Genomic DNA, 15,318 nt, shown 5'->3' on the forward strand with positions numbered 1-15,318 from the left:
CGTCTTCACCCACTCCACCTCTACCTATGCCGTCTTAATTCTTATACCACTCATTTCATTTTTATGTCAAAATTAAGTCAACCTTTTGCTATCTATCTTATGTAAATAACTCACTACTCTCTATTGTGACATTTATCCTACTGCATATAGTAGTTATTTAACTGTATCTGTTTATAGAGTATAATTAGTATAAGAAGCCTCGTTGCCTTACTCTTGTATGTATAGTTACTATCTTATCTATTATCACACTGTAAAATTAATTTTAATTAGACTCTGCCAGACACTGTTAATATTATATAACCTAAAAGATTTTGTTTGTTTTACATGTACTGGAGCTTTTCTCACTGGCCCTCCACTGAAGAGGGACCTTTGTACCCAGACAGACTTCCCTAGTCAACAAATTATATATATATATATATATATATATATATATATATATATATATATATATATATATATATATATATATATATATATACATATATATATATATATATATATATATATATATATATATATATGTGTGTGTGTGTGTGTGTGTTTGTGTGTGTGTGTGTGTGTATGTATGTAAAAGGGGGTACCCACAAAAACTTTCCTTTCTTCTTTCCGGCTGCTTTTCCTTTTTGTTTCTCTTCTTTGTACCTCTGTTTCCTACACTCAACTATTTCTTTCTGTTTTATACTCTGCATCCCTCCCCTTTCATGGAACCAATAAGTGTACAGGTGACCAGACAGCTGACAGCAGATATCTAAATTGTGCTACAGCTTAACTGTGTGTGTCGCTTGCCCACAGCCATCTCCAGTATCCAACAGCTTGTTGTTTGCTGCCTTCAGCTTATAAAATTTGTGCTTGCTGGCATATGGCTACTACCTCACTACACATCATCTTGCTTTCCCTGCTCAATTTTGGCTGGCTTTGTGGCTTTTTAACCTTTACTGTGATATCTACATCAGTATATGGCTAGCTGCTCACTGATAGATTGTTACTGCTCATATATTATGTATATATTCATTCCAGTTAAGTGGCACAAATTTTACTCAGCCACTCAGTGCATCCTTATCCCTATGAATCCCAGTATGTGTGTGTCTGTGTGTATGTGTGTGTGTGTGTGTGTGTGTGTGTGTGTGTGTGTGTGTGTGTGTGTGTGTGCGTTTAATTAACATATCAAATCTACATTATGTTTTATGGATACCTAATGGAGAAAGCTTGCAATGTGACTAAATATAAAAGTCCTAACTAAATATTTTCATACCAGCATGTAAACTATGTAACATTGTTGTTCTGTTTATTGTTAGCACATTGCATTAATTGCCATGGATGTAGTCTGAACAAGAATATGTAAAGAGAATCTGTACAAAGACCTAATACATTTCCCTTGTATTTTGACAGTCTGCAAGATTATGGAAGCAGATGTTATCTTTTTACTGGAAAGTTCAGGAGACATTGATACTGCTGAGTTCATAAATATGAGAACACTGATAAAATCACTAGTGGATGAATCTAATATTAGCCAAGATGCCATTCAAGTTGGGTTAATACAGTTTAGTTCTCAGGCACAGGTTGTGCTTCGACTGAACCAGTCCTTCGACAGGACTGAAATCCTAGAGAAAATTGAAAATCTTAAAAAACAGACGGATGGTAACATTAACATAGGAGAAGCACTTAAAAGAGTTTCTGCATATTTTGACAAAGCAAATGGGGGACGCCCACATTTTTACCAATATCTCATTATAGTTACACACAGTAAAGCCAGCGATGAATATGCTCTTCCTGCCGAGGCTCTTCAAAAACAAGGAATAAATATTATTTCTGTTGGAGCTGGTGATGCAGATATTACACAGCTTCAACAACTCAGTGGCAACAGATTAAGAACATTTTATACAGGGCGTGCTGATGACCTTAATTACTTGACACGGCCTATTCTGCTTAGTATGTGCACAACAGATGAAAGTAAGTGGTGTTATGTAGAAAACTGTTTAGATATAATACAATAATGAGAAAGTGTGATGCTTGATGTATTTTTATAATTCTGAAGGAGCTTGATGTGAGCTTATTCAGTGATTTCTGCCTTACAGGTCACAGTGTATGGACTTCTTACTGATCCACTTTTCTGTGCTACCATAGATGGAGGTGATGCAGAATAAAGACAGTGGCATTTTCAAACACAGAAACATTGCTGTTTAAATCACTGTAGTGTACTCTTGATAAGGTCAGCTCTTTACAAAGCACTAATTATGATCATCTTGCTTTTCCTGTCCTTTAAAACAAGATGGCTGCCTTACAACTGTCTGGTGACACAGATTTGCATTTAATGTGCAGAGACTCCTCAGCTACCTTGTTTATGGCTACCCTACATCAACTGCTCTTCTGAATTTCTGTCATTAAATTATAGACAACTGATATGCATGCCACCCCAATTGCTCTTCTGAGATACTTTTTTGAATATATTATTGATCACTACCCACACACATCGTTGTATCATGCAATATCCAAAGTATCTCAGTGAGACTAACCCAGTGAAATTCTGTGGAATTCTTTAGCAAGTACTTCCATGTGTCCTATGGGGGATCAAGTCCTAGCTACCCTATTAAATCTTTCATTTGATATCACTCACTGATTTGTGCTTCACTTTAAACTTTGTGATTATGTGTGACTCAACAACCAGGGAAATGACAAACACAAGAGCAGCCATAGAAATATACTTGTTAAGATAATCTACGGCTTCTCATCCAGTCACTGCTTTCACAACAGTCACATTGTAAATGCAGAATCATGTGCATAAAGCTGGTTGTCTGGAGTCATTATTTTCACAAGCTCTTATCATTCTTCCACATCATGCCCTATGGGGGTTAAAAGCCCACCTGCCAGCCTTCATGCTTAACCAGGGAACATGTCAGTCATGAGATGACAGGCTTTCTGCGTTCCTTGGGGGCTTATGCAGTGGGTAACGATGCAGACATAATTTAAGTGTGTCAGTAATATGGGGGATGAAGCACTGGTCCCTTCCATAATAACACTGTGGTTAAGTGGGAGCGCAGCACATGAGATAATCAATGGGAAAGAATATTCTGCCCACAATGGAAAGATAAAAATACTCTGAGATGTGACGAAGGTGAAAGACAACACTAACGTCTTAGAGTGGGATATCATTTTTCCACAGGGGTGGCTGATGTGTGGAACACATTCCAATGAAGCTTATGGAAATGTATTGACTTATTCTTCTGCTACAAACAACCTCCATAAAAATATGAAGTTCTTCCCTAACATCTAAACAATCAGCTCACCTGCACGTGTGAAACAGGTTACTAGATAAGGCTCTTGATAGTGAAATCATACACAAGATAGGTTTAGAACCCAAGTTTGTGCAAAAGAGCTAAAATTATAAATTACTTCTTTCAAAGCAAATTAAATAGGTCTATACCATTAATAAGAGGGAATGGTTAAATGCTTTAATTGTAACTTCTGTCAATAATTATATACTGAATCCAATGAACTGGAGGTGGGAAATTTTAAAGTAAAAGTGCCAGGAATGTTCACTTGTAAAGCCAAGAATGTTATTTATTTACTAGTGTGCTTCGACTGCAGATCCTTCTATGTGGGAAGAACAACGAAGGAACGATATAGAAGGATCTATGAACATAAGTATGCTATTACCAGTGGGGAATGTAAGAAATGCTAAGCGTAAACATCATATAGGGAAAAAATGTAGAAAAAAAGTTAAATGTTTAGTGTTAGAAGTTTTAAAAATAATAGTAATATTATAAATGTAGCAGAAGAGTTAGGCTGGCTAGAATATTGCTGGCAAGTGAGGCTAAATGCATGTTTCCCACCAGGGCTAAACAATAGAGAGGAATTTGTGATGTATTTGAGAAGGAAAGGGTTAAAACACTGAAATGTGGTTTTAGTAGTTGTCATTGTTTTTATTGGTATCATGTGATAGTATCATGTGAGGGTTGTAAATGTGTATTTATGTGTTACATGAAGTATTATAGCCTCAGTCTGAAGAAGTCTCTGAGTGAGTTGTAAGGAGATGAAGGCGCTAACTGGAGGCACTTTTGTAATAAAAGTTGTTATATCCTTCAAATGCTGCATCTTTTATTTATATTTTCAGTTATCAGATAAGAGGACTTCTAGCTCCTCCTTTCTTCAGTTGCATCCCTTCTCCTCCATCCCACATAACTTTATATTGCAATTCTTAAGGTTCTTTCTGGCTGCCTGCTATCCATTTCCTCATGTGGTTTCTAAAACTGCATACTGTACATAAGGCAGCTCTAGGACAATTGAACGAAAGTTCAATTGTCCGAAAACAAATCACCGAATCCACTTTAGCGAAAGTGCGTTTGGCCGAAAAAGCACTTTCGCTAAAGTCCCTCAGAAACACTAGAAAGAAAAGAAAAAAAAACACACGAAAATACAAAACAAATGTTTATGCAGGGGGGCAAGCCCTCCTGCACCCCCATGTGGGGGGCTGTGGCACCCACACCCCCCTACTTTTATATTCTCACTCCAAGATCGCACTACAGTGGAGAAAAGGGAATATTCCCTTATCCTCACTGTACTAAAATCTCAGCAACAGCCATTCCCCTATGATTCCTTTTACCTGTTAGCATACTTGCATGAAAGTGCTTTTTCGGCAAAATGCACTTTCGCGCATGTAGCACGGGCCATTTCAGTTTCAGAGAAATGGCCATTAGGCAAACTGTACGGGACCCTTTAAGGCATAGTATGACCCATAACTGTACAGAGTACTTAAGGTGTGGTTTGACCAGGGTCTTGTATATTCAAAACAATAATGCTTTGCTTCTGGAGTATAATCCCTGAGGATAAACCCCATGATTATCTCTTTTGCTAGCAAAGTCCTCTCTCTCTCACTCTGTGTCCAGTGGTCCAGTCATGATCAGTCCACAGATATTTTTTCTGCTCTTCTGCCATCGGTTCCATGCATAGCTCTCAACCTGTAGACATTAAAATCTTGAAAAAAGGCTTTTGAAAAGTAGGTACATCTGGCCAAAAATCTACAAAATAATTTGTATGATATTTACGCATCTAACAGCATAACCCCTCCTGCTTCCAAGAAAATTGTGGGATCCCATCACTCAGTAACACAAGTTAAAAAAAAAAAAAAAAAAAAACAGAATTTCAGAAGGATTCAAAATATAAGCAGATGCTAGATCTGAGATATTGTAATTAGATATTTTTTTAAAATTCACAGCTCGAATGTTTTATGATCAACAATTCCTTATTATTAAATTAATCATACTTATTAAAATATATTTCAATAATGATGCATACAAGGATCACTGTTATGAAATCTTATGTAGAAGATTCAGAAATCATGAATTTTGTGCATTTATATTATAACCTGCCTGCTATAAATTGCTAAACTAAAGGTCAGTATAATATCATATGAAGTTGTTTTAAATACAAAAGCTCTCTGGCCTCTTAGCTAAAGAGCTGCTTTCAAAGCCAAAACTAATGAGGAATAAAGGCACAAATCAGGGACACAATCATACCTCTCAACTGTACAGATTTTCACAGAATATAAAGATTTTTGCCTCATAATTTTGGTCTGTTGCTTATAAAATTATATTTTTTTGACAAATCATTGGCAAAGTATTGAAGACTGAATCAGAAAATAATGACAGACATTTGAGTTTCAGACTTCATGATTATCAGGAAGTTTATGTTAATGCAAAACATGTTATTCTATCAATGTTCTATGTTTCTAAGAGTAATATTTAAAAAAAAAAAGTCTCTATTTTTGGGCCTTTAACCCCCCCCCCCCCCCATTATTTGTGCCTTTGTCCAGATTTCTTGCTCTAACAGGTTGAGAGGTACACTCTATTACATATTGTTAACCAGGTATGTGGGCTGGTCTAGGGACCCTTTCCATTTAAGACCCAGAGCTCTCATAGTATGCAACATAATGTTTGAAGTTTAGAATAGTACTGAAATTCTAAGCAATACCTTTCTTTGGTTTTACTGGAGGACCAAAGCAATAAATAAAGAAAGCAGTAAATAAATTAATAAAAGTAAAAAGCTCCTCCATTTTTCTGAACTGCACCGATGAACGTTACTTATACACAGCCAGCCACCCACTGACACACTCACATTGCTGATCATATCCCCTTTACCCCACCCTAGCTACGGATCTGTTGCTATGTAGAAAAACAGTGGCTGGTTTTCAGTTTTGCTTGAACATGGCAATAGTTTGGGGATAAGGAGCTTGAAAAGAAGATGGATTGACTTTGGGTGGTAAGAGAAAACAGATACTATATTATGCTGAAATACAGTATCCTGCAAACATCTGACCTGAGCAACTTTCAAACTTCTTGGTATGACATCATGAAGCAAATTGATCATGATGACAACAGCAAACCCTGAAGTGTTGCATCATTATAATACATCATCCAACCATTCAAATGGGTTTGATTGATTTTAATTAAAAAAAAATGTTGTGCAATGCTGCTGTCCCACTGTGACCCTTTTTAGTGATGTCAACAAAACTCTAGACTACTTCTGGCAGACACAGAATGTCAATTTAGCAGCAATCAACCTTCTAGCATTTTAAACTTTATTTAAAAGAATGGGTTAACAATTTTCCAATCTCATTTTGCTCTGATTAGCAGTACTATGTATTACAAAATTTCAAAACCAATATTTACATTTAAAAAAGGAAGTGGGTTCTAAAAATCATTGAATGGACACTTTTAAAATTGGGTTAAAGGGCATAACATCAGGAAGTAGCTGATACTTCACACCATCGTTGATCTAGTCGCAGGAAGCTTGATGGTTGGGGCTTAAAAAATTTTTCATTTTTAAAAAAAATTTCTGCCTAACACGTGTTCCTACAGGTCAAAGTGTATGGACTTCTTACTGATCCCTTTTCTGTGCTACCATAGATGGAGGTGATGCAGAATAAAGACAGTGGCATTTTCAAACACAGAACCATTGCTGTTTAAATCACTGTAGTGTACTCTTGATAAGGTCAGCTCTTTACAAAGCACTAATTATGATGATCTTGCTTTTCCTGTCCTTTAAAACAAGATGTCTGCCTTACAACTGTCTGGTGACACAGATTTGCATTTAATGTGCAGAGACTCCTCAGCTACCTTGTTTATGGCTACCCTACATCAACTGCTCTTCTGAATTTCTGTCATTAAATTATAGACAACTGATATGCATGCCACCCCAATTGCTCTTCTGAGATACTTTTTTGAATATATTATTGATCACTACCCACACACATCGTTGTATCATGCAATATCCAAAGTATCTCAGTGAGACTAACCCAGTGAAATTCTGTGGAATTCTTTAGCAAGTACTTCCATGTGTCCTATGGGGGATCAAGTCCTAGCTACCCTATTAAATCTTTCATTTGATATCACTCACTGATTTGTGCTTCACTTTAAACTTTGTGATTATGTGTGACTCAACAACCAGGGAAATGACAAACACAAGAGCAGCCATAGAAATATACTTGTTAAGATAATCTACGGCTTCTCATCCAGTCACTGCTTTCACAACAGTCACATTGTAAATGCAGAATCATGTGCATAAAGCTGGTTGTCTGGAGTCATTATTTTCACAAGCTCTTATCATTCTTCCACATCATGCCCTATGGGGGTTAAAAGCCCACCTGCCAGCCTTCATGCTTAACCAGGGAACATGTCAGTCATGAGATGACAGGCTTTCTGCGTTCCTTGGGGGCTTATGCAGTGGGTAACGATGCAGACATAATTTAAGTGTGTCAGTAATATGGGGGATGAAGCACTGGTCCCTTCCATAATAACACTGTGGTTAAGTGGGAGTGCAGCACATGAGATAATCAATGGGAAAGAATATTCTGCCCACAATGGAAAGATAAAAATACTCTGAGATGTGACGAAGGTGAAAGACAACACTAACGTCTTAGAGTGGGATATCATTTTTCCACAGGGGTGGCTGATGTGTGGAACACATTCCAATGAAGCTTATGGAAATGTATTGACTTATTCTTCTGCTACAAACAACCTCCATAAAAATATGAAGTTCTTCCCTAACATCTAAACAATCAGCTCACCTGCACGTGTGAAACAGGTTACTAGATAAGGCTCTTGATAGTGAAATCATACACAAGATAGGTTTAGAACCCAAGTTTGTGCAAAAAAGAGCTAAAAATTATAAATTACTTCTTTCAAAGCAAATTAAATAGGTCTATACCATTAATAAGAGGGAATGGTTAAATGCTTTAATTGTAACTTCTGTCAATAATTATATACTGAATCCAATGAACTGGAGGTGGGAAATTTTAAAGTAAAAGTGCCAGGAATGTTCACTTGTAAAGCCAAGAATGTTATTTATTTACTAGTGTGCTTCGACTGCAGATCCTTCTATGTGGGAAGAACAACGAAGGAACGATATAGAAGGATCTATGAACATAAGTATGCTATTACCAGTGGGGAATGTAAGAAATGCTAAGCGTAAACATCATATAGGGAAAAAATGTAGAAAAAAAGTTAAATGTTTAGTGTTAGAAGTTTTAAAAATAATAGTAATATTATAAATGTAGCAGAAGAGTTAGGCTGGCTAGAATATTGCTGGCAAGTGAGGCTAAATGCATGTTTCCCACCAGGGCTAAACAATAGAGAGGAATTTGTGATGTATTTGAGAAGGAAAGGGTTAAAACACTGAAATGTGGTTTTAGTAGTTGTCATTGTTTTTATTGGTATCATGTGATAGTATCATGTGAGGGTTGTAAATGTGTATTTATGTGTTACATGAAGTATTATAGCCTCAGTCTGAAGAAGTCTCTGAGTGAGTTGTAAGGAGATGAAGGCGCTAACTGGAGGCACTTTTGTAATAAAAGTTGTTATATCCTTCAAATGCTGCATCTTTTATTTATATTTTCAGTTATCAGATAAGAGGACTTCTAGCTCCTCCTTTCTTCAGTTGCATCCCTTCTCCTCCATCCCACATAACTTTATATTGCAATTCTTAAGGTTCTTTCTGGCTGCCTGCTATCCATTTCCTCATGTGGTTTCTAAAACTGCATACTGTACATAAGGCAGCTCTAGGACAATTGAACGAAAGTTCAATTGTCCGAAAACAAATCACCGAATCCACTTTAGCGAAAGTGCGTTTGGCCGAAAAAGCACTTTCGCTAAAGTCCCTCAGAAACACTAGAAAGAAAAGAAAAAAAAACACACGAAAATACAAAACAAATGTTTATGCAGGGGGGCAAGCCCTCCTGCACCCCCATGTGGGGGGCTGTGGCACCCACACCCCCCTACTTTTATATTCTCACTCCAAGATCGCACTACAGTGGAGAAAAGGGAATATTCCCTTATCCTCACTGTACTAAAATCTCAGCAACAGCCATTCCCCTATGATTCCTTTTACCTGTTAGCATACTTGCATGAAAGTGCTTTTTCGGCAAAATGCACTTTCAAGATGTAGCACGGGCCATTTCAGTTTCAGAGAAATGGCCATTAGGCAAACTGTACGGGACCCTTTAAGGCATAGTATGACCCATAACTGTACAGAGTACTTAAGGTGTGGTTTGACCAGGGTCTTGTATATTCAAAACAATAATGCTTTGCTTCTGGAGTATAATCCCTGAGGATAAACCCCATGATTATCTCTTTTGCTAGCAAAGTCCTCTCTCTCTCACTCTGTGTCCAGTGGTCCAGTCATGATCAGTCCACAGATATTTTTTCTGCTCTTCTGCCATCGGTTCCATGCATAGCTCTCAACCTGTAGACATTAAAATCTTGAAAAAAGGCTTTTGAAAAGTAGGTACATCTGGCCAAAAATCTACAAAATAATTTGTATGATATTTACGCATCTAACAGCATAACCCCTCCTGCTTCCAAGAAAATTGTGGGATCCCATCACTCAGTAACACAAGTTAAAAAAAAAAAAAAAAAAAACAGAATTTCAGAAGGATTCAAAATATAAGCAGATGCTAGATCTGAGATATTGTAATTAGATATTTTTTTTTTAAAAATTCACAGCTCGAATGTTTTATGATCAACAATTCCTTATTATTAAATTAATCATACTTATTAAAATATATTTCAATAATGATGCCGCATACAAGGATCACTGTTATGAAATCTTATGTAGAAGATTCAGAAATCATGAATTTTGTGCATTTATATTATAACCTGCCTGCTATAAATTGCTAAACTAAAGGTCAGTATAATATCATATGAAGTTGTTTTAAATACAAAAGCTCTCTGGCCTCTTAGCTAAAGAGCTGCTTTCAAAGCCAAAACTAATGAGGAATAAAGGCACAAATCAGGGACACAATCATACCTCTCAACTGTACAGATTTTCACAGAATATAAAGATTTTTGCCTCATAATTTTGGTCTGTTGCTTATAAAATTATATTTTTTTGACAAATCATTGGCAAAGTATTGAAGACTGAATCAGAAAATAATGACAGACATTTGAGTTTCAGACTTCATGATTATCAGGAAGTTTATGTTAATGCAAAACATGTTATTCTATCAATGTTCTATGTTTCTAAGAGTAATATTTAAAAAAAGTCTCTATTTTTGGGCCTTTAACCCCCCCCCCCCCCCCATTATTTGTGCCTTTGTCCAGATTTCTTGCTCTAACAGGTTGAGAGGTACACTCTATTACATATTGTTAACCAGGTATGTGGGCTGGTCTAGGGACCCTTTCCATTTAAGACCCAGAGCTCTCATAGTATGCAACATAATGTTTGAAGTTTAGAATAGTACTGAAATTCTAAGCAATACCTTTCTTTGGTTTTACTGGAGGACCAAAGCAATAAATAAAGAAAGCAGTAAATAAATTAATAAAAGTAAAAAGCTCCTCCATTTTTCTGAACTGCACCGATGAACGTTACTTATACACAGCCAGCCACCCACTGACACACTCACATTGCTGATCATATCCCCTTTACCCCACCCTAGCTACGGATCTGTTGCTATGTAGAAAAACAGTGGCTGGTTTTCAGTTTTGCTTGAACATGGCAATAGTTTGGGGATAAGGAGCTTGAAAAGAAGATGGATTGACTTTGGGTGGTAAGAGAAAACAGATACTATATTATGCTGAAATACAGTATCCTGCAAACATCTGACCTGAGCAACTTTCAAACTTCTTGGTATGACATCATGAAGCAAATTGATCATGATGACAACAGCAAACCCTGAAGTGTTGCATCATTATAATACATCATCCAACCATTCAAATGGGTTTGATTGATTTTAATTAAAAAAAAATGTTGTGCAATGCTGCTGTCCCACTGTGACCCTTTTTAGTGATGTCAACAAAACTCTAGACTACTTCTGGCAGACACAGAATGTCAATTTAGCAGCAATCAACCTTCTAGCATTTTAAACTTTATTTAAAAGAATGGGTTAACAATTTTCCAATCTCATTTTGCTCTGATTAGCAGTACTATGTATTACAAAATTTCAAAACCAATATTTACATTTAAAAAAGGAAGTGGGTTCTAAAAATCATTGAATGGACACTTTTAAAATTGGGTTAAAGGGCATAACATCAGGAAGTAGCTGATACTTCACACCATCGTTGCTATGACTCAAGTACAGCAGTTTAAATTTGTTGGTACTGAACCTCAATTTCCTACCTTTCTGACCACTTGGGAAGCCTTTATAAATCCTTCTCTAGGGTCTTCACTCTATCTGCCACTGATATACCCATCTTTGTGCCAGCAGAAAGAAGGTTAATCTCTAATTAACTCATTATGTCTGAGATAAAGACACAGGAGAGACTCTAACAGTACTCGATCACGTTTGTAACTTGTGTTGCTGTCCTTCTCACCACAAGCCTCTCTCTGAATTATCATTCAGCTATATAGCAATCCAGTTCCTCAGTTACTGTTCTGCCAGCATCCCCACCTTTTTATCAGCTGCCTGTCTGTGAGTGAAAGACCTTACATAAGGCCAGATATGCCTTGTACACTGGTACTCGTCTGGTAAATTCATGTGCAACACAAATGTAAAACTTAATCAGGAGTGGCTCGGCCACAAACTTGATTGATTGCTGTCCTGGTAATTGTTGTCTTCTGGAAATGCCACTATGGATTGTCTGCATGCCTGCCTTGAAGATGGCTATTAAGTTAATAGATCTGTAGTTGCCCAGATTTCTTTCTGCTGCTCTCCCTGTAAATGTGTACCATATTTGCTGTCGTGTCGTCCCCTGGTACTTTTACACTGGTCAGTGTATACTATGGTGGTGATCTTCTTCAGAGGAGTTACCAGAGACAGCACACATGGCCTTGTGCTTTGCCTTCTTTCCCTCTTCATATCCTCCATATCTACCCTGTTGTTTGTCCACTGTTCTCATTGCAGCTTGAGTCCTTCCAAGGTTTCTTCTAACTGAAGCAAAATATTCATTTAGTACCTCTTATTCTCTGACTTCTGTGTTCTTCCTCCCATCTTTGCTCAGTCTGGCCATTTGCACCCATTTCTGCCATATACCTAAAAAGTCCACTTGTCCTTTCTTGATCCATTTTTATAACTCTCACTTAACTTTCATATTTACTGTCCTAATCATCTCTATTGCTCTTCCGCTACCTTCATTGTACTGTGCCTTATCTACCTTGCCACCACATGCTTTCCACGTCTTCTAGACCCTGTATTTTGCCCTAATTACTAGCTTCACATCACTATGTAGAGAAATCAGCCTTCTATACTTTTGTTTGCTTCTTTCTCACACACTTGTACATAACCCCCCCACCGAGTATTCCATCTCTGACCCATTTCCATAGCTTGTTTACTCCATTTTTTCCCCCATGTTAAGTCATCTTGATCCTCTCCCACAGAATAGCATAATCCTTCCTCCTAAAATTCTACACCACTGTCTTTATATTCTTACCCTCCCTCAACAATAAACCACACAGTAGCATGATTCTACATGACTGACTTTATATTCTTACCCCCAACACTAAACCATGCAGTGGCATGATTCTACACCATTGTCCTTATATTCTTACAATCCTTCAACACCAAGCAACATAGTGGCATGATTTTACAGCATTGTCTTTATATTCTTACCCTCACCCTACACTAAACCACACAGTGGCATGATTATCCACCATTGTCTTTATATTCCTACACTCCCTCAACACCAAACCACACAATGGCATTATTCTACACCTTTGTCTTTATATTCTTAATTTTCCCCAACACTAAACCACACAGTGGCATGATTATCCACCATTGTCTTTATATTCCTACCCTCCCCCAACACCAAACCACACAATGGCATTATTCCGCACCTTTGTCTTTATATTCTTAATTTTCCCCAACACTAAACCACACAGTGGCATGATTCTACACCATTGTCCTTATATTCTTACCATCCCTCAGCACTAAACCACACAGTGGCATGATTCTACACCATTGTGTTTATATTCTTACCTTTCCTCAACAGTAAACCACAAAGTGGTGAATTCTACCTCATTGTCTTTATATTCTTACCATCCCTCAAAACTAAATCACACAGTGGCATGATTTTATACTATTCTCTTTATATTCTTACCCTCCACCAACAGTAAACCACACAGTGGTGTAATTCTACATCACTGTCCTTATATGCTTACCCTCTCCCAGCACTAAATTACACAGTGGCATGATTATACATGCTGCCTTTATATTCTTACCCTTCCAAAACTCCAGCCCACACAGTGGCATGATTGTACACTATTGTCTTCATATTCTTATCTTTCTCCAAACTCTAAACCACACAGTAACATGCTCAGTGTTAAATAATATTGCCTAAACCTGGATATCCCTTATATGCTTTGCAGTACTGTTGTGCACATTATGGCTGGACCTCATATAGTCCAAGACTTCAAAAATGCCCTGTTCCCTCTCCTCCCTGAAGCTCAGAATTTCATTACTTTCTCCTGTCAGATTCAGATGTCTCCTGAGCATTGCCATCTTCCTCCTACCCCCACTGTTGTATTCTTTCCTTCAGTCTCTCATCCGTCAACAAATGTAAAATAAATAAATAAATAAATGTTTGAGGATGACACATTGTGTCAATCCATGAGCTCTCCCCTTCTTCTGTTTCAACTGCTAGAGTACTTAACTAAGGTTCTGACCCTGTATGCTGCCTTTCCCCATTCTTGGGCAAGTAATTTTCTTCTTCTGCAGACCTTATATTTCCTATAGGGTGTTACTTTATTTATTTAGTTTTTTAAAAGTGGGATAGGTAATTGATAGAAACAGGCCAATTTCAGGTACAACTCCAAAATAAAGTAACAGTAATAAAATAGACATAAATTATTCCATAGTGAAAGAAAAACAATAAACTATGTATTATGTAGAGTACATAAAACTGCTGTAAATCTTATGTACACTGTATTTACAATACATAAGGTAATAATGGCTGACAAAGGCATTCTGTAGGATACTGATGCATACAAAAAAGGGGCTGGTGAAGGAGGATATAAAATGAAGGTGAAGGGGCTAAAATGGTGGATCTTTAACAACTCTCAGGTACAATGACAGCTGTAGAGGGAGGGTGATTGAAAACTGTTGGAAGTTAGGTGATGGAGTCTGAAGTGATGCAAATGCATTTGGCCTGTTCAAAAAGATGTGTTTTAGCTGGTTTTGAAACTTGGAATAAGAGGTCAAGTCTTTGAGATAGATGTAAAACTGGACTTGAGTTTATTTGTCTGTAAGATTATAGGAGGGAATTGCCCATTTTTCTGACTCCCTTTTCTGCCATTCATGAACTTAAACATAGAAGCTGCCATGTTACACCCATTACTCCATGTTTATATAATTTCAGCAATGTCCACCCTCCCCTCCTGCATCACTGCTTGCAGTTTCCTCATCTTCCTAGCCAGACTCTTTATATTGGACAGTTGTATACAGCCATGTTCAAATCATTCTAGTTTGTTCCTCTAATATGTTCTGCATCTGTTTTTAATCTACTACCTAAATATATAACCCTTTTCAGAAATTCCCTCACTGCTTCCATTATAGTTTAATGGTATATTTCTTGAGATCTACTTTTCCATCTCAACAGTATCACTGCCTATCCTGCATTAAGATGGAGCCTGTTTCTTGTATGAAGCTGGTGTCTCTCCCAGTGCCCCTTATCACTGCTAAAGATAGTGACGTTACATTTCTCATTTTCAGTGTGTAAGCTGATCTTGTAAACATTTTTGAGAATCCTGCATCCAACCTCTTCTTCTCGTTTTTTTCTGTAGCCTCACTGAGCTTGCTTGCTGTCCCATTTGATACATCTTTAGTACTTCCATGTACCATAACATGCCTCCAACCCTCCCCCGATAACTCCAGATAATCACTTTTGCAATCTCCCT

General features: G+C 37.3%; 1 protein-coding gene across 1 annotated transcript in view; it reads left to right on the plus strand.

Annotated features, from left to right (window-relative positions):
- The window catches only part of LOC122796926 (collagen alpha-6(VI) chain-like), a 1,619,258-nt gene that overhangs the window by 461,059 nt on the left and 1,142,881 nt on the right, over window positions 1-15,318 (plus strand). The window contains exon 9 of the mRNA XM_044065693.1: window positions 1,390-1,950. Coding sequence (XP_043921628.1) covers window positions 1,390-1,950 — 561 coding nt within the window. The remainder of the gene's footprint in view (window positions 1-1,389; window positions 1,951-15,318) is intronic.

The sequence above is a fragment of the Protopterus annectens genome, chromosome 3.part0 (genome assembly GCF_019279795.1).
Source record: "Protopterus annectens isolate FY-2018-M chromosome 3.part0, PAN1.0, whole genome shotgun sequence".
Taxonomy (NCBI): Eukaryota; Metazoa; Chordata; order Ceratodontiformes; family Protopteridae; genus Protopterus; species Protopterus annectens.